General features: G+C 38.8%; 1 protein-coding gene across 2 annotated transcripts; it reads right to left on the bottom strand.

The window, feature by feature from the left end:
- Positions 1–492: 492 nt before the first annotated feature.
- Positions 493–17,781, bottom strand: Cka (Connector of kinase to AP-1). 2 transcript variants are annotated; one of them, XM_074093470.1, is made up of 9 exons: positions 17,328–17,781; positions 13,391–13,639; positions 12,511–12,685; positions 11,753–11,929; positions 9,695–9,799; positions 4,979–5,160; positions 4,264–4,554; positions 2,473–2,724; positions 493–1,919 (listed from the first exon to the last, which is right to left on the bottom strand). In XM_074093470.1, exons 1-9 carry the CDS (start codon positions 17,544–17,546, stop codon positions 1,545–1,547), a joined length of 2,025 nt encoding a protein of 674 aa, XP_073949571.1. In that variant the 5' UTR covers positions 17,547–17,781; the 3' UTR covers positions 493–1,544. The 2 variants fall into 2 exon arrangements, with proteins under 2 accessions (XP_073949571.1, XP_073949572.1); XM_074093471.1 differs by having other exon boundaries at positions 4,979–5,148.
- Between the last annotated feature and the right edge of the window lie 233 nt (positions 17,782–18,014).

The following is an 18,014-nucleotide window of genomic DNA, read 5'->3' as shown; positions in this document are numbered from 1 at the left end:
TGCATCAATTTTGCTAATGCTACTTACATGTTGAACGTGCCAAGTGGTCGACAGCGCTGTGACATTTGTAAGAGCAAGTTCCTCCGGCCACTGTATTATATAGGATTTCTAACAATGGTTGTTTAGAGTAGAATTCGGACTACACATAATGTTTGCGTTTATCTCACCAGTACAATACGCAGCGTTAGTATAATGTTGAGTGATGACATAATCCACGCGTAAACTCTTTTGTATCATTCTCATCTGAAACGGGTGAAAGTGCAGACTTCACTTAGAGTTGCTATCTCAACGGTAGCGGATTTGTTACTCTAGTGCGACTTTAGTTTTTTGCTATAAAGGGAGACCTAGATACTAGAACTTTATCATCAATCAAGTGTGCATGTACAATCTTTCTTACATAAAAGTTCCCTGCTACCTACACTACGTCATCTTACTGTGATATATGCAGATGGAAAAAGGATCATAGAAACAAAGGTAAAATAATAACAAATATTTGTCGGTTATGTTGCTTTTTACTATCAATTTTGGATGTATGTGTACAAGTATGAATTCGAGGAAAATAAAGGAAATATTATGTTTTATTATAATATATTCTACATCGCAGTACTCGTTATGAACAAACATTACTTATGTTACTTCCGATATAGTACTTCTACTCAATCATATTTTGTTCGATTGCTCATAGGTTATAATGAGAGCATGTTTACCCGATACATGTCACAAAACAAAAAGAAATATTTTTCTATTGATATCCAATCGATTTAAATTAAATATGCTAGCCTAAAGAAACACCATTCGTTCTCTGCAAACGATCAGCAAATAGTGCGTAACATCTAACTGTACATACACAACATAAAAACGTATCAAGGAAACATCGTCTGTATCCACATGTTATCATTACAAGGTCTCGCTTACAGATGCACAGAAACGAACAATATTCTCACTGCGTATCATAAAATCGGTGAAAAAGTCGCAATAAAAACCTAAAATCCACATACTGAAAGTCTAAAAATATATTATAATAGATTTCAAATGTCTATACATAGATGAGTGTTCACTACGCGCTTATAACGAGCGTCGAGCGCGTCCATTACGTTACAATTTAAATACGCTAAAGCGAACCGGCGGGGCCTCCGCCGGCGCCGGTCCGCGCCGCCGTCCGGCGGCGGCCGGCGCCGCAGCCGGCCCGGCCGCCGCCAGCGCGACCGACGCGGCTCGCTACTGACTTTAACATAACAGTGTGATCACGCACCGACCTTCCAGCGCCTCCCCGCCGCGGCAGCGCCTGCCGGGCGAGCGTCGGCCACTCCGACTCCATTATTATTGCTGATCCGTCTAACGTCTGGGCAATCCGATAGAACTATTAACGTCGATGAGCGTCGCGCCGCCGCCGCGGTACGAATCTAAAAGAGAGAATCATAAGATCCGTTAATTTCTAAAATACCGCGACGAGGGCGCGAAGCAGCGGGCGCGGAAAGCTCGCCGCGTGAGCAGACGTCAAAGGAAAATTACATGTAATATATATAGTATCATATAGAGGAGCTTCAGACGAAGACTTTAGCGAGTCCGTCGGCGCCGGCGCTGGCGATGTAGGGCCGCAGCGGGTGGAAGGCGACGTCGAGAATGCTCTCGTCGAACTTCTTGCGGTGCGCGGTGATCTCCTGGACGCAGGTCTTGGTGTCGAGGTTCCAGAGGCGCACGGAGCAGTCGTGCGAGCCGGACAGCAGGAAGAGCCCGTTGGGATCGAGCGCCAGGCCCGTGACGGCGTCCAGATGCGCCACCATGGCGTGCGCGCAGCGGCCCGACACCGTGTCCCAGAAGCGGATGTGCCGGTCCTCGTGCGCCGACACCAGCAGCGGCAGCGTCGGGTGCGCGCGCACGCGCGTCGCCGGGCTGTCGCACGACACGCGCAGCACGCCCTGCACACACCACACTGACTCAAACACCCGCCCATCACGGAAACGTACTCATCTAACATGGATATAACTGCCAAACTGCCATGTATTTAAGGAGTAACTAATAAAATCAGATACTTGACATAACAATGAATAAATAAATAAACTTAGGGGCTGTTTCACCATCCATTGATTAGTGTTAGCTGACGGTTAAATTTGATGCCCTCTCCGTCTATTCGATCAAAACAAATAGAGACGGCATCACATTTAACCGTCAGTTAACACTAATCAATGGATGGTGAAACTGCCCCTTAATATTATTATAAATGTGAAAGTTTGTGAGTGACTGAGTGAGTATATTTGTTACTTCTTCACGCTGAAACGGCTGGACGGATTTGTAGGAAATTGGGCAAAAGGTTAGTTTATAACCTGGATTAAAACATAGGAGACGGGCAAGACCACGAGCGATCCCATATTAAGGGTTCCGTTTTACGTTCTGAGGTACGGAGCCCTAAAAAACGTGATGTCAACTGTCATTTGTAATCCTGTCATCGTCAAATAGCAGGTTCAGTCGCACCTGCGCAGTCTCCAAGTCATAGAGCAGCATGGCGCCGTCCCGGTAGACGACGGCGGCCCGCGCGCCGCCCTCCGCGAAGTCAGCGGCGCATGCGGCCGTGCCGTGCAGCTCGTCCCGCAGCGTGGCCAGCAGCGGGCGCGCGGCGCGCGGCGCCCACAGCCGCGCCGTGCCGTCTGCCGACGCGGACAGCAGCCGCCCGTGCGCGCACGACAGCGACCACACCGCGTCCGTGTGCTCGCGCAGGATCGGGCCCTGGACAAACAACGGATACCTCACTACATACGAGGGTACAAACACAAACATCACGCTTGTATTCACAAATGGGGTAGGCAGAGCACACGAAACGTTACCGCTTAGGAGCCACTTTTAGCAATTTTTAACTCGCGACGCAAAAAGAGGGATGTTATAAGTTTGACCGCTATGTGTGTCTGTCTATCTGTGTGTCTATCAGTGACAAAATTGTGATGAAATTTTTATTCGAAATCAGGTTTTCTAGCGATGGTTCTTTGAATGTCGGGGATTTTCCAAGGGTTTTACGGGGGTTTTAGTTTATAGGTATAATGTTTGGACAAAATAGTGACAGGTTGCTAGCCTGTCGCCTACGGTATACTTTAACCTATATTCTTTGTCGCCTCTTACGACATCCACGGAAGAAATGGAGAAGTGTAATTCTAACCCGACACCACACGGGGCCATAGAGGGTATGTTCCACTAAACGCTCCTAACGATTGCAAATCGGCCCCGAGACGATCAAACGGTTAGATTCAAACACGTAAGGTTTGATTTGACTCAAACCATTTTGATCGTTTACAAAACTACTCTAGTTTGATCGGTTTGTCAAACATTAACGGGTTTGGGGCTTGTTTGGTGAAATTTCATATTTTTGTTGTGTTTGACGCGCCGTCTGATAATGTTCACGTTTAAACGCGTTTGAACAAACTTTGCTTAGTTTTGCGCTGGATTTTGTAGTATTAGAAGTCTAATTACGACGGCGTACCGAACGTGCGCAGTGCCGTTTGATAACCGTTCAAACGGACATCAAACGCTTTCATCAAACACGTAAGGTTTGAATCAAACCGTTTGACCGCCTCGAGGCCCCTTAACAGTCTCTGTATCGTTTCACCCAAGTCCCGTAGTTGTTGCGAACGATCACTCGACGTCATAGATGACGTGACTGTTCACGACCGCGTCGCGCCTACTTCGCCCACACAATATTGGTGGGTCAGAGTGAGCTTTCACCACATTGTGGACAAAATTAGAAAGAACTTGATGGACTTTTCGAATCATTATCTCTTGTTTGGTTTGTCAAAAACGCAACCCTACATTCACGGGAATCCATGTCGAATTAAATTTTACTCCAATACATAGGAAATATTTACTCACAGCTGAACATTCTATGTCTCTATGTACATACTTGTGTTTTCTGTACTGCTTAGCTTACTGTGTTGGTGTGCAATGAAGAGTTTTTGTATTGTATTGTATTCTACATCAAGCTATCAGAATTTTTGAACTCATATATCTCAATACAATTTCTAACTCTCTTCCTTCGGACTTTGGTTCCCAGACAAAGCATCTGTCCGGAGAGGTCTCACTACTGTTTTTTTTTAATATGACAGGGGGGAAAACGAACAGGCGGCTCTCCTAATGGAAAGCAATCACCGCCGCCCCACATCCATAACTTGAGCTGAGTTACAGATGCGTTGCTGGCCCTTTGAGAAATAAGTAGGCTCGTGGCTCGTGGTGGTAGGATTATGGCCTCTCCCAAGATTTACTACCAATCTAAGTACTGACCTGCACGGCGGGATCGTAAGGGTCGTAAGGATCAGCGGTGGGCGGTGGGAGGTTCCAGACGCGTATGGTGCCATCCAGCCCTCCGGAGAAACACTCCTCGGAGCGCGGGGCGCCCATGGCGAGACAGAGCACAGGCGCGGAGTGCGCGCGGAACGTGTACAGCGGCTCTACGTCCAGTCCGGCAGACTTCTTCGCGGGCACGGTGCGTTGGAGGTTCCACAGCTTGAGGGTGTGGTCTTCGGAGGCGGTCACGAGCGCCGCCTCTGTTGGGTGGAAGGCGAGCGCTCGCACCTGTAAAGGTGTACCATCAATTTAAATAGATAAGTATTATACATAATATATGTTCTATTTGTAATTATTTTTCAACCAACTTCAAAAAAAGGAGGAGGTTCTCAAATAGTCTGTATGTTTTTTTTTTCATTTTTATTATTTTGTTGTTAAAGCGGCCACAGTAATTAGCACTCTGCAAAATTTTTAAGTGTTATCTAATTATGGTCAAAAGGTTACATCCCTGTGATAGACAGCCAGACGGTGGCTTTGCAATATCAGGTCTATTAATATTTTCTACATATATGCTTTATGCCGTAGGTTCTCAACATGTTACGAAAGTTAGGAGGCATTACTTAGAAAGTAAAAGACGACACAACAAAACTTGGAGCAGTGGGCAAAATCAACTCGACGAAAGTATTTATGTTCTCTTCTATACTATACTAACCCCATCGAAGTGTGAGCGCAGCGTGTACTTGGCATTCCACGTCTTCCGGAAGGACTCCTTATTGGCGCCGGCGACGTCGTAAGCCTCGGGCTCGTTGCTGACAGTGAGTTGGGCCAGTTCGCCCAGAGCCAGCGGCTCCTCGTCGGCCTCGCCGCCGCCTCCGCCGCCGCCTGGGAATTTCACTGGAACATAACGTCGCCGCTCGTATCACATTAACTCGTAGAGCTTGTCTAAGCTAAAACGACGCGTCCGCAGCACTCAACTAAATCAGTTCATTATGACTAGGTAGACAGCAAATCTTACTACAACCGCCTGAGTCTAACGGGGATTTAAGTTAAAATTACGCATTCCTCACTCGTCTAAATAGTCATACACAATGATCTGATTTAGTTGAGTGAGGGAAGTTCCATTTAAGCTTAGGCAAGCTTTACCATAAAATATTTTTTTCTACTCGCGTAGTACAATGTGCTACTAACGATATCGCTATCGGTAATCCAATGAGGTGCATTGTGATGTAATCGCAACTTTGAAATTTCATTATGAACGTTTCACAATGTTCTTTTTCGCACTGCAAATGGCGGGAATTGAAATTAAAAAAAAAAAAAAAACTTAACCGGTATTATCTAATGGCCAACAGCCATTCTATTTTATTTACTTAATTATTGTTAAATCGACTTTATAGATTAATTAAAACATGTTTACATAAACAACTATTTAATAATGAATACTTACATAACGGATAATAAATAAAATTTACAGTTATTATTAAATATTAATAATTTAATTTTGCTGTATGACCTAAAGTTCCCGGGCCCATTATAAGGTTGTAATTAGTGAAAAAGTTTCAAAATAGCGGGAATTTGTTTTGCTTTTGTGCGGGTCTTGGTGTAAAGTTGCGGTTCTCCAGTTTCAATCGCGAAAACTATGAGCTAAATGATTTTACTATCAAGTCGAAAACATCGGTCGATGAGGAAGAATCATGTCTAGACTCTGTCCAGCGAAAGCTGTCCACACATTTTTTACGAAACTTTAATCTGGTATCATTTTTGAGATTGTCAAAATTGTCATATTGTCATTCTAGCCCGGCTTAGAATTTTGATAGTTCTGCTGTAAGAAATAAATAAATTATTTGTTCTTTAATTCAACCTCCTACTATCCTTAAAATGGAAAATGTTATAAGATTATGTTAGCATTCAAATGTTAGAAGATATACTCAACGCCAATCTGGTCAAAATGGACCAAAAATTGATGCAACTGGACTGTACTAAAATGGACACTGACAAAGGTCATAAAATTTACCAAGGGACTACTAAAGTGCATCATCAACTTTCACACATTACTATCATGAATGTTGATGCAGCTTGAAGTCTCGAGTATAATTTAATATCTAGAGATTTAAAATAAATATCCTAAGTATCAACATTGTTTAATCAGTGTACAGCAAGTGTTTTGCCTAATTTTTTTTAATTGCTTTGGTTTGTCTGGGACAGCTTTCGTTGGCCAGAGTCTATCTAACATCTGGAACTAGAACACCTAACATCTGGTAGCATGGTGAATAGTTGTGTTGCTCAGAAAGTAAGCTCTGGTTGAGTGGTGGTGGTGATATTTGATTTTGTTAGTGTTTTTACAGTATGGAGGTGAAAGAACTGCGTGAACATACATTTCTTGCATAGATGTAGTTCACGGTTGAGCAAAGTAATTGTTTTAGTTAATTATTATGGACTTTCGCAAATACGGTATTTGACAACTCCTGATTTTGCCATATCTTAATATTATTATGAAAGTATAGATAAACACATAGTGTTTAGCGAAGAGAAAATTTAAATCGGTTGAAAATTGGATTTATAGTGATTTTTTGAAAAATTTATATACCTGTCTCTTTCTCAAACGCTTTTCTCTATGCAGCAAGTATGGCGGTACTGGCGTGTGACGTCACATGCCAGTATGTCTTTCTCTGTCTAATCTTGAATTTCAAACCTTTATAACTTTGTTATTTGTAAAGGTAGCTTAAAAATTGTTTTTCTATTCGATAACAGGCATTGTGTAGTTTTAATTTATAAAACATATACAAAATAGTCAAATACCGTATTAACACCTGATTCAAGAAATTATTTATATCTAATTTATGTAAGGCTATAATTTAATTTTATTTAATTGATAATAATAATTTCTAATGACGTATCGTAATTTGTGTGATTTAATTTTATGATATTATTTAATAACGAAAATACAAACTGAGACATGGATGCACAGAAAAACCAGAAAAAGAGACCAGCGCTGGGAATCGAACCCAGGTCCTCAGCCATCCGTGCTGCGTGCTATAACCCCTACACCACCGCTGGACAGGAATCTAGACACGAATTTTTCGTATACATACATATCTCAGGTTGCTTATTTCTACTACGCTACTTATGTAGCAGCACTAGCGCCATCTATGTTCCGCTCTCATCGAGAGACGTCACATTCTTTCGGAACTAACCGCTCACGCAGACAAAAGTATCAGAACAAAAGTAAAAGTAACAAATTTGGAGTTGAAATAAAAAATACAAAAATACTCCAAAAAAACAATCATAATTATTTAATGAACTAAAATAATTTCCTTGCTCACCCGCGACCTTGTAGTGTGGTGGTGGTGATAGATGGGTTTGTGTGATTTGTGTGTGTTCTTACAGTGTGGAGGTGGAGGAACTGCATGAACACGCATATTTTGCATAAGCTTAGCTATCGTAAGGTCGCGGGTGAGCAAGGAAATTATTTTAGTTCATTGATATGGACCTCCGCAAGGTAACGCCTGATTCAATAAATTATTCATAATTATTTAATAAATTAATGAACTGATAAAAAACGTAAGTAAATACTTGTATTGTATTTGTAAATACTAAAACTAAATGTTCTAGTGGCTCTTTAAAGGCCGGGATCGTGATATTTGGCACTTTCGTCTCAAATATTTGTCAATCCCTAACTTTCAGTACAATGTGTTCGCGAACAAATCGTTTTTAGCGCCGGGAATTTCATAGCGTTTACGTGTTTCGTTCAACGTAGTGTGTACAGCTCTATTATGACGGAATAAGAATCTGTGGTAGGTATAGTATGAATTTTTTGAGGTGTCCCGATCTCGTTAACAGCCCACCTTTCGAACAAAGCCATTGTATTCTATTATGTTTTCAAGTGCATAATACTCAGTTAAGAATGAACGGAAATATAAAATAGCTCATTCAAATAACGACTTTATTATTTACGACAGAGTTCATTTTAAATAAAACTTTGTTAGCAGATAATATTTTTGCAAGCAGCCTCATGGAAAAGTATTATCTGCGAACGAGTATTTATTATTCAAATGCAGTTTCTGCTCTAGACAATAAAGTCGTTATTTCAATGAACTATTTTATCTTATATTTCCGTTCATTGTATTTTTTCTGTATTTTCTTTTATAAAAAACCTTCTCCTGATAGTAACGAACACGACAAAAAAAGAATTAGCGAAATCGGACCAGTCGTTCGCGAGTTTTGCGCTTAGCAACACATTTTAAGATTCATTTTTATTTATATATATATATATATATATAAAAGATTTCGGTTCATTTTAAACTGAGGATTATGCGGTTGAGAGCAGAACAGAATACAATGGCTTTCTTCAAAAGGTGGGCTGTTAACGAGATCGGGACACCTCAAAAAATTCAAACTATACATATTTTTGAAGATGTGGATTAGGCCATATTCTTACACTCGACTATACGAGTAAGTTCTCGTATTTGAGGCTCAGCCAGATTTTCCGTTCGCATGTTTGGTCATGTTAGTGAAGTTCACGAACTTGACGCTACATTTTATACACACGAGCAAAAAATCTATCAGAGTCATAAATACGTCAATTCGCTTATGTAGGTACGTCTATCGAGTTCTCATCTAAAGAACGATCGCGATTGAACTAGCTTTCTGTAAAAGAAAACGATCAAATCGGTCATTTTTTTGAAAGCTATGATGACAGACAGACGAGACGCTGCCAGACACACGTTTAACTAAAAACACCCCTACTTTTTGCGCGGGGGTTGAAAATAATAACATTGTCTTCGCGCGAACTGCCTACAATTAGTAGTCCTGACGCGCAGTGAAGGTCGGACGGATGGAATGTTTTTGGGTCAATCAACTTTTTAGTTTAGCTTGTTGTCATGGTAACGTTTCCTGAGTTACTTATTGAAAGTATGATTTTATGGGTACAAATCCACTAAAAGTTAGGAAGTTTTACGGCTATTCCTTCATGGCTCATCTCCTAAGCATGCAAATAGTAACATTGCAAACAGTTTTCTAACAAAGTGTATCTGTGGGTTCTCTGACGTTTAGCACATTTATTCCCAAAAGTTTAATTTGTGCAATTTTTTCATTTCCCAGCTTTCAAACTTCTCCAAAACCATATTATTTTCGGAACTTTCATAAAACAAACCTAACCTACTGTGCTTTATAAAACCATAAGAAAATACACGGAAAAAAATTTTTGGTTTCGGAAAAATTTCATAGTTGGGAAATGAAACATTCGCCCAAATGAAACATTTGGGAAAAAAATGTGCGAAACTGCAATACCTTACCTACACGGTATCTGTGATGTCAGATGTCTCCGAGTTATGGGACAAAATAACAACACTAACCCACCTCACCCCATGGGTTGTTTAACCCATTTGTTAATATTCGTGAGGAATCAATACAGTTTTATAAATTCACTTACCACCAACTGGATACTCGTCGCCCTGCCCGCCGGAATCCGCTTCGCTCTCAGTGAGCGAGTTGAGCTCGTTCAGTACTTCCTCCGCTTCGTGATCTACCTCTTCGCCTGTATGTCATAAATAACAATAAAAAATTTTAAGGTCACCTATGGCTAGGCATAGTGCAATCATTTTGTAATAATAAACGAACTGGAAGTTGCTAATTAAAGTTGCAGAGTCGACTCACTACTTGTTATTATTACACTATGGCATAGGACAGCATGCATGTTCCTGAAGACAGGAAAAAGTACTACGTGGATATACTAACTGGAAGAGATCCCTTTATGGGATAAGTTCACCTTTGTACATCTTATTATCCTGTGTTCTGTTACAGATACCGGCAAACATCTTGAACAAATGGCTTTGCCTGCGCAGAAGCGATTTTTAGGTATTGCTGGGAGGGGGGCCGGCGGGCGGTGGTGCGCGGCGGCGGAAGAGTGTGTCGTGTCGATCGCGTGATTGGTAAATCAGTTGACGTTTGTGTCCCGCGCTGCGTCCACGTTCCTTTGCCTCCTATGTACACTGGCGTGCAGTGATACAGTGATTGTTGTAATTTGTTTTGTTGACTTTATTTTTTTTGTTGAATTTGTTGTTATTATTGTTTGTTGACTTTTTGTTATAACTTTTTTGTTGATTGTTTTATACTTAATAAAAACACCATGCCACGACAAAATAATGTGGTTTTCAAAAGGCAAAGAGTGACATGGAGACAGTGAAGAATACTGCAGATGCTACAAAAACGTCTGTCAGCACTATCAGACGGATTATCAAGGAAGCGAAGAGCTCCGACTTACTCAGTGTTTCGCACACTAACAATTTATAAAAATTAAAACTAACTATTTTTAGAAGTAGATTTATCTACGTAAAAAGTATTCTACAGTTTAATTAAATAGTTAGGTACTTTTTTTGCTCGTATGTGTACGGTGCGCAAACTTTCCCCCACTCACTTGCTCAAGAAGTTTGCCGGTATCTGTATTTTCATGTGTTTTTATGTACAATAAAGAGTTTTACAATACAATACAATACAGTGCCAGATTTCATGTGTTTTTAATAGACGCTTCATTTACCTAGCCTCGCTTCGCTCTGCTGTTTCCAGTAGAGCTGTGCTGTGCGAGGATAGGTACTTAAATGAAGCTTTTTTATTGGTTCACGAAAAACACATTCCTCGCAACACATCCTCGTACATCCCCGGTGGAAACGCAGCATAAAATAGCCGGTGAACTCAGTGGCTCAAAGCCACAACGGTAGATAAGGTTCACAGGTGGGCTGATCTCTTACCCCCTTAGTCTATTCATACACTTACTAAGCTTAAGTTGATCAAACCATGGTCTTTATGTCTTTTTTATACACACAAGAAAGGTTGTTCAGCAATATCATAAATCTGTATCATTTTATGAAAGAGGAGGTTAGTATTCAATTTTTTGATGGGAAATACGAAAAAAGATACTATTATAGTCAGAGTCAAATGTAAGAGAGCAGACAAGATGCTAAAATATATATCAGAACACTTCTCTTCAATATTGTCGAAGGTGTCAGAGTCTGTTTTGATATAATTGATCATCTTGACCGCTACCTAATATTTGACGCTTAAAACAGTCTGCGCGATGTGTGTTTTCAAGTGGAAGCCGTACAGTTGAAGTAGTTGAAAACAGTCACAGAGACGATTGTGTAACTGTATTCATGACTATTGTGTGATACCTGCCGTACTTCGCGCAGCCGTCAATAATTTCATTTTCACCACCTTGATGGTTGGCAATCTTGCTACTAGCACCATACGCTTTAAGCGAACCTCTTTACCACGCACGACAAAAATAAGAACCAGCTTCCTGAGACAGCATTCCCGGAGCGGTACAACTGATCTCTAAAAAAACGACCCTATCAGTCTCTCAAAGGGCCGGCAACGCACCAGTGATACCCTTGTGTTGTGGGCGTCCATGGGCGGTGGTGATTGCTTCTCATCAGGTGACCTGCATTCTCGTTTACCCTCTTATAAAAAAAAATATATAATAACATTAACGTACTCTGTTTCGGCGCCGCATGGTGTGCCTGCGTGGCGTCTAAATCGTCGATCTCGTCCATGTCCATTTCCCGGTTGGCGAGGAACTCGAAGTGTGAGAATACGACCGCCGTGTCTTGTACCGATAGTCCCTCCTCGTTGTAGCCTCCGGAGGACGCGCCTTTGCGCTGTTGATTACCTCCTACGAAATAGACATCAATCTGTTCTGTAAAGATGTTCTTTTGGATACCTAGGTACAATCACCACCAGCACCAATATCTGACACAACAAGCGTGCATAAATATCTGATACGACTCTATTTCTAGGGCCGGAAGGACGTGTCAGATATTTTTGCACGCTCCGCTGTGGCAGATATTAATGCTGGTGACTTTAATCAGCGTCATATCGACCGCTTACTTCTTCAACCTCGTATCTACCCGAAATTGAATTGTATGCAACTAATAATACTTAACATAAAGATGATTCTAATCTAAACTAGATTCTAAAGCAATTTAATGTGACCAGATACAAGGTTGAGAAAGTAAGCGGTCAATATGCAGGGTAAATTGTTCAACATGGTACAAAATTAGTATTTCAAGCCCAGTTGATGCTGAACAATACCATGCATTAACTAATTTGTAGAAATTAATCAGATAAAATATGTAGTTTCCATACATTGTTTAAATTAAATAACGACCTTAATGTATGAAAAACGCAAATTTTTCAGACTAACACCATAAAAGATACATTAGATTTTTCATTATAAAACTCTACCCAGCTCACCAAGATACTTCGTAGTGTTCATGAATGAATTCGTGGAGTAGTCGCATCTGTCGCGTATTTGCTTGTCGTAGTTTCTGCAGTTGGAATCCTCGGGCTGTTCCTCGTTGTTCAGGCCGAGGAGAGTGCGGACTCGGTTTGAGCGCACGTCGAGGATAGTGTCTGTATAGCCTATTTCCTGTTGATTGATAATTTGTAATTAGAAAATGTTGCCGTAAGATATCGGTTTTGTTCAAGTGGTGACGTGACGACCCTCAGCGCTGTACAGAGCTTCAGGCGTAAGAATATTTCAAAATAAGACGTGTTACACGAAAAATATGTCATTGCTTACTTCAGGGTACTAATTTATACCACTTTCTCTGATACAAGTGAATCAGTTTGACATTGACAGCTCAAATACTACATAGAAATAGATACGTCTCGTTCCGACTCCATATACGAAATGGCAGCTAATCATGCGCGGATTCAGGGGGGGTCATGAGGTGCATGCATCACCTCATTTTTTTGTATTTATTTAATCTGTCATCTCCCAGGATAACAGGATCAAAGGAATTGCGGCACAAATTTGTGCCTCTGGGAGAGGACAGGTTAATCATAAACTCATTTTTTTAACCGACTTCAATTGGACCCCCGCGACCAAAGGGAATTGATTTTTAGTCATGACTAGAACTTGACTATGTGACCACCCTCCGGCTATAGAATTCGACCAAGTGACGCCCCTTCTGGCAATAAAGCTGAATCTGCTTTTGCAGCTAATACAACTATTTGACCAGGGCCCGATTGCCTAACAAAGTACAAGTAATAGTATTAGCGATTTTGTATTGAAATTCACTAATAATATTAGCTTGTAGATTGTTAGTGATATCTGTTTAAGAGGACTAACCTGCAGATATTGTTTAATGAGCTGCCTGCCCTGCTTCCACTGCGCACGCTCGGCCGGCTCGGGCTCCGCCGGCGGCTCCTCCGGCGGCGGGCGGACGTCGCCCTGCTGCAGCTCCACCCCATACTTAAGTTTATGGAACTTTGCGCGCTCCTGCTTCAACGCGTACTCTAACATCTTGATCCGCCTGACGAGGTCATTCTTTAGATTCTCTTGCCCTTTCCTCTCGCCTTGGAGGAAAGCGATCCGTGCCTGTAAACAATTTAAGCATAAACATACATTCAAGTTCTCCCAGCACAACTACACTTTACCTACAAAGAGACCCACAACAAATGCAAAAGTTTGTAAGTATGTTCGTTTATTACATCTTCATGTCTAAACTGCTGAAAACATTTCGATGAAATTCAGTACACAGATAGTTTGAGTCCCAGGGAAGGACATAGGATAGTTTTTATCCTGTAAAATTGCATAGTTCCTGCGGGATAGTGATAAACAAATACTAAGCGGACGGAGTTGCGGACAACAGCAAATCTTTTCATACCCCATTCATTAGACATTATTGACACCAAAAACGAACTTTCATGTATGTGTTGCCACCTTCTCCCTCTAAATGGATGGCAGATAATAATAATAATAATAATAAAAAATATGTATTGAAAATATAATGAATATAAAAAATTGAGAAACATAAAGTACTTACACCTGAAAGTACATCCACAATGTAAGAGTTGCCACTACATATTTTTAATTCTTAGCACAATAAACTATATCAAATAAATAGGTCACTCAAGTATTTAAAGTCTATATTTGACTAACATATTTTCAACCAGTGAGTGGTGAATTTCTTTTAATAATGACTAGATTTAAGAGTTATATAGTTTCAACAAGTGAATAACACCAGAGTTTATTATATGATGTACCTACTATACTTATGAAAAAAATATGAGCAATCTATAAACAACATGTTACAGTTGAGAAACAGATGTGAGACATGAAGATACTCTGATAATCTGAATAATTAAATATATTTCTTTAAAAGTATACTTAAGGAGATTTAACCTTATAGTTTATATGGCATATTTAAAAAATTTAAGGCATATACACTGTGTTTACCTATAATGAGCTTCATCCCATAACAATTATAAACACAACCCTGAATTATGAACATATCAGACCAAGGATCAAACCGCGTTAAAGTATCATAACAATATGTAATTCATAGAAAAGAGGACCTTTTATTTTAAGTAAATTGTAATTAACAAGTGGGACGTTGAATTAACTAACTATCTATACCTATTTGTAATTATTATCCTGCTGTATTATTATGTTAAAACATGCAAATACCTTGTATAAAAAGTTTCACATACTGTTCCATGAATGTAGGTATATACATAGTCAAGTTTTTGCAGCTAATTCTTGGCAAGCTACACTGCAACTAACATAGCCAGTCTATAAAAATAATTTCTTGCTATATATAATAACATTCTATCTGGGACTGACACATGTGATTTGATATGGTTTTTTAACAATGCAAAGTAAATATTTAATAAATAATAAAAAAGATTCATTCATCAGTGTACACACACTCTCATATCTTCAGTCATTCAATTATTTTTATGATATGCAAACAGTTACTGATAAGCCTATATCCAATAAGTATTTCTAATCTGATTCTGATTATACATGTAAAAAAAAATGTCATAACTCCGAAAATACGAAAAATCGCGGAACATACATGGGGGTGATTCAGATAGCCCTCTAGGTCCTCTATCTCCCGGCTTTAGTATATCACTACTTCTTGGGACACCCTGTATATATATTTTTTACAACAAAATATCAGTACAGTTTTTCACAAAACAACACCACCACTCCACAGTATTAACCAGATGTTTTGCAGAATGAAAACATGGTTTTCCAAAAAACTACAGAGTCAGTGCATAATATTAATGATGTAACTGACAAGAAAATGAAAATGAAAATATTAATTGACAATAGAAGCATTTACATACTGGAGGGAGTGCAGATATATGTCCAATGCATGCTATGACAAAGGCATAGCAAGAAATATGGATTTGTCCAACTACCCATACCACCTTTAAAAATTAAAGTTGAGCAATCCTGTACCTTATGCAGTGCGAATTATCTCACTACCAATTTAGTCAAACAATCAACTTTTCATGAGCTGCTAACACACACTCAAACTCCCTCATATCTGTATTTTGTGTGGCAATAGCAATACCACTTATTTGCTAACTCAATTGATTATTTACTTTAATTAAGCAACTAAAATACTAATTTCACAATTAAAACAGAAATTTTTCCTTAACCTTTCAAGCACTAATCAGTGCAAATTCAAGGAAATCTTTTTCTATTTTTTTTAATCTTAATATGTGCTATTGATATTACTTCAGGCAAAAGAGGCTAGAAAACCGGGTTTCTTGACTTTCCACATTGGAAAAGTTAATATAAAAATAGAAATGCTTTAAAATTCTAAGTACCAAATTCCTTAACGATTGAAAATATTTGTAGTAACAACATTACATGATGCTGTTCAACAATAGATGCTGGCTCTGTTCGGTTTAAAAAAACCTGAAAGAAACCAGTTTTTTTTTCAATACCTGTGGTTTATTTCCAAGTTATATTCAATAAATTGCAATGTTTCCTTCAGGTAACTAACTAACATTCATGTTTTTAACATAAAAAACTGAAAGAAACCTTTTTTTTTTTCAAAACCTGTTTTTTTTTTTTGGCTTTCACTTGCTGTTTTTAGCAAGACGTATTTTGCCAATGTCGATGTTGCGACATTACGCACATGAGGAGAATGTTAAGTTTATGAAATTTTGATCTTGGGGAAGGAACAGAGGAGACCTAAAACCCAAATTCCAAGTTAAATTCCAAGCTTACGAAATACAATAGATGACAAAATTGAAACAGCCTTATCTAGGAAACTGGTCTTTAGACTACCTACTAGTGTGTATAGAAAAACAATCACCATCATCATCACTCAGCCTATATTATGTCCTACACAGGGCCTCCCCTTAAATTGAGAAGATTTGGGCTATAATTCCCACGCAAATGAAAAATCGCAGAGAAAAACGATAGCTGATAAACAATTTTGGTAACAATCGTTTTGTATAAATGTTGCTTTGACGGCCTGAACCTTTTGATTTAATTGTGAAAATATAGTCATAATGCTATCACATGTTCGGGTAAGGTAAAAAAAAAAAAAAAGTGTTAATTACCAAAGTACTACATTTTCATATTTTTTTTTTTCTGAATTTACAGCATAATTAAAAAAATAATTATATTTGGTTAACATGCATATATTTCATAAATCAACAAAACAGGACACCATGGAGAACTGTAAACAGCAGTAGGTAATATAATAATTAACCTAATAAATTAATAACATCACAGTCTTGTGCAAACTGAATATTCATGGAAGAAAACTAGATTTTAAGATTTTTTAACTAATGGTGCTTCATACAATTTCACTGATATCATGAATATTTTAACATTTGTAGGTTAATCAAATAAAGTGGTGAGTAGTTGTAAAAACAAAATATATGGGTTGATGAAAAAAATAAAAAAATAAGGTAGGTGTGGATCTCAAACTGATAAAAAGTAATGAAAATTTTTATCACAGATATTAGTTAAATTGCCTTTAATGCAATCATTTACCTAATCAATAATTGCTACGATCTCAATGTGTGCTAAATAAAGACAAGCTATCAGGGTATCGCATTAGTGATTAAAAAGATAAAAACTATGCATGCAAATTAGAATGCCATAAAGCCAATTCTTATATGGTAAAATGTCTTGGAAAGTACTTTAAATTATAAATAAGAATTCAAAATACGTCAATTTATAATAGCATTGAAGGATCAATGTTTCGAATCAAAATCATTAAAATATTATGAAAAAAACCAAGTATGATCACCTCAAACTCTGCTCTGTCCACCTCCCATTGTGATCTCTCGAGCTCGAATCTCGCCCATTCGTGTTGAATAAAATGCAAAATGCCCGGTATCGAATACTGGACGCTTTGGTTAGGTTCGTCATTCTGTTTGTTGTTTATACTGACTCCGATTTGAGATCCCACTTGCCCTCCGTTGTGATGAGATACGGAGCTATAATCCATGGCTGTGGGGATTTTCATGACATGGCCACCATTACCGAACTTGTCACAGGCCTATCATATAGAACTACAAAGACAAACTACACGAAATAAAATACTAACACATTATTTTACTATATTTCAACTAAAGTTCACGTTGGTGACACCATCTAAAATAATTTTTATCGACGAATTCATGAGAATGACAAAAATTATTGCATGACGGAATAGAAAAGTCGAAACGACGTACGTCCGTCCGCTACATTGCTTTTTTTTGGTTTCAGTGTTACTAGCCCAAAAACTACGGGCAATTTCAAAAGAAATTAGTTTTTTAGAAGTTTTTTTTTTTCTATTTAGCATTGAATTTGTAACATTGATATGAAATTTATTGAATTAAATTGTCTTAATTCTATATTAATTATGTTGACTACTATTTAAATTAAAATGTAATATATTTTAGTATTTTATTTTGTACGCATAGAAATATGCCAAAGACTTCTTACAATTTAA

The sequence above is a fragment of the Choristoneura fumiferana genome, chromosome 10, assembly GCF_025370935.1.
Source record: "Choristoneura fumiferana chromosome 10, NRCan_CFum_1, whole genome shotgun sequence".
Lineage (NCBI taxonomy): Eukaryota > Metazoa > Arthropoda > Insecta > Lepidoptera > Tortricidae > Choristoneura > Choristoneura fumiferana.
This window is presented reverse-complemented; position numbering and strand designations above follow the sequence as displayed.

Excerpts from the sequence above, each read along its gene's own strand:
- Cka (XM_074093470.1), bottom strand. The coding sequence starts at position 17,546 with ATGAAAATCCCCACAGCCATGGATTATAGCTCCGTATCTCATCACAAC. Across the intron at positions 11,930-12,510 it reads GAACACTACGAAGTATCTTG|GAGGTAATCAACAGCGCAAA; the intron begins GTGAGCTGGGTA and ends TCTATTTCGTAG. Across the intron at positions 5,161-9,694 it reads CGACGAGTATCCAGTTGGTG|TGAAATTCCCAGGCGGCGGC; the intron begins GTAAGTGAATTT and ends GTTATGTTCCAG.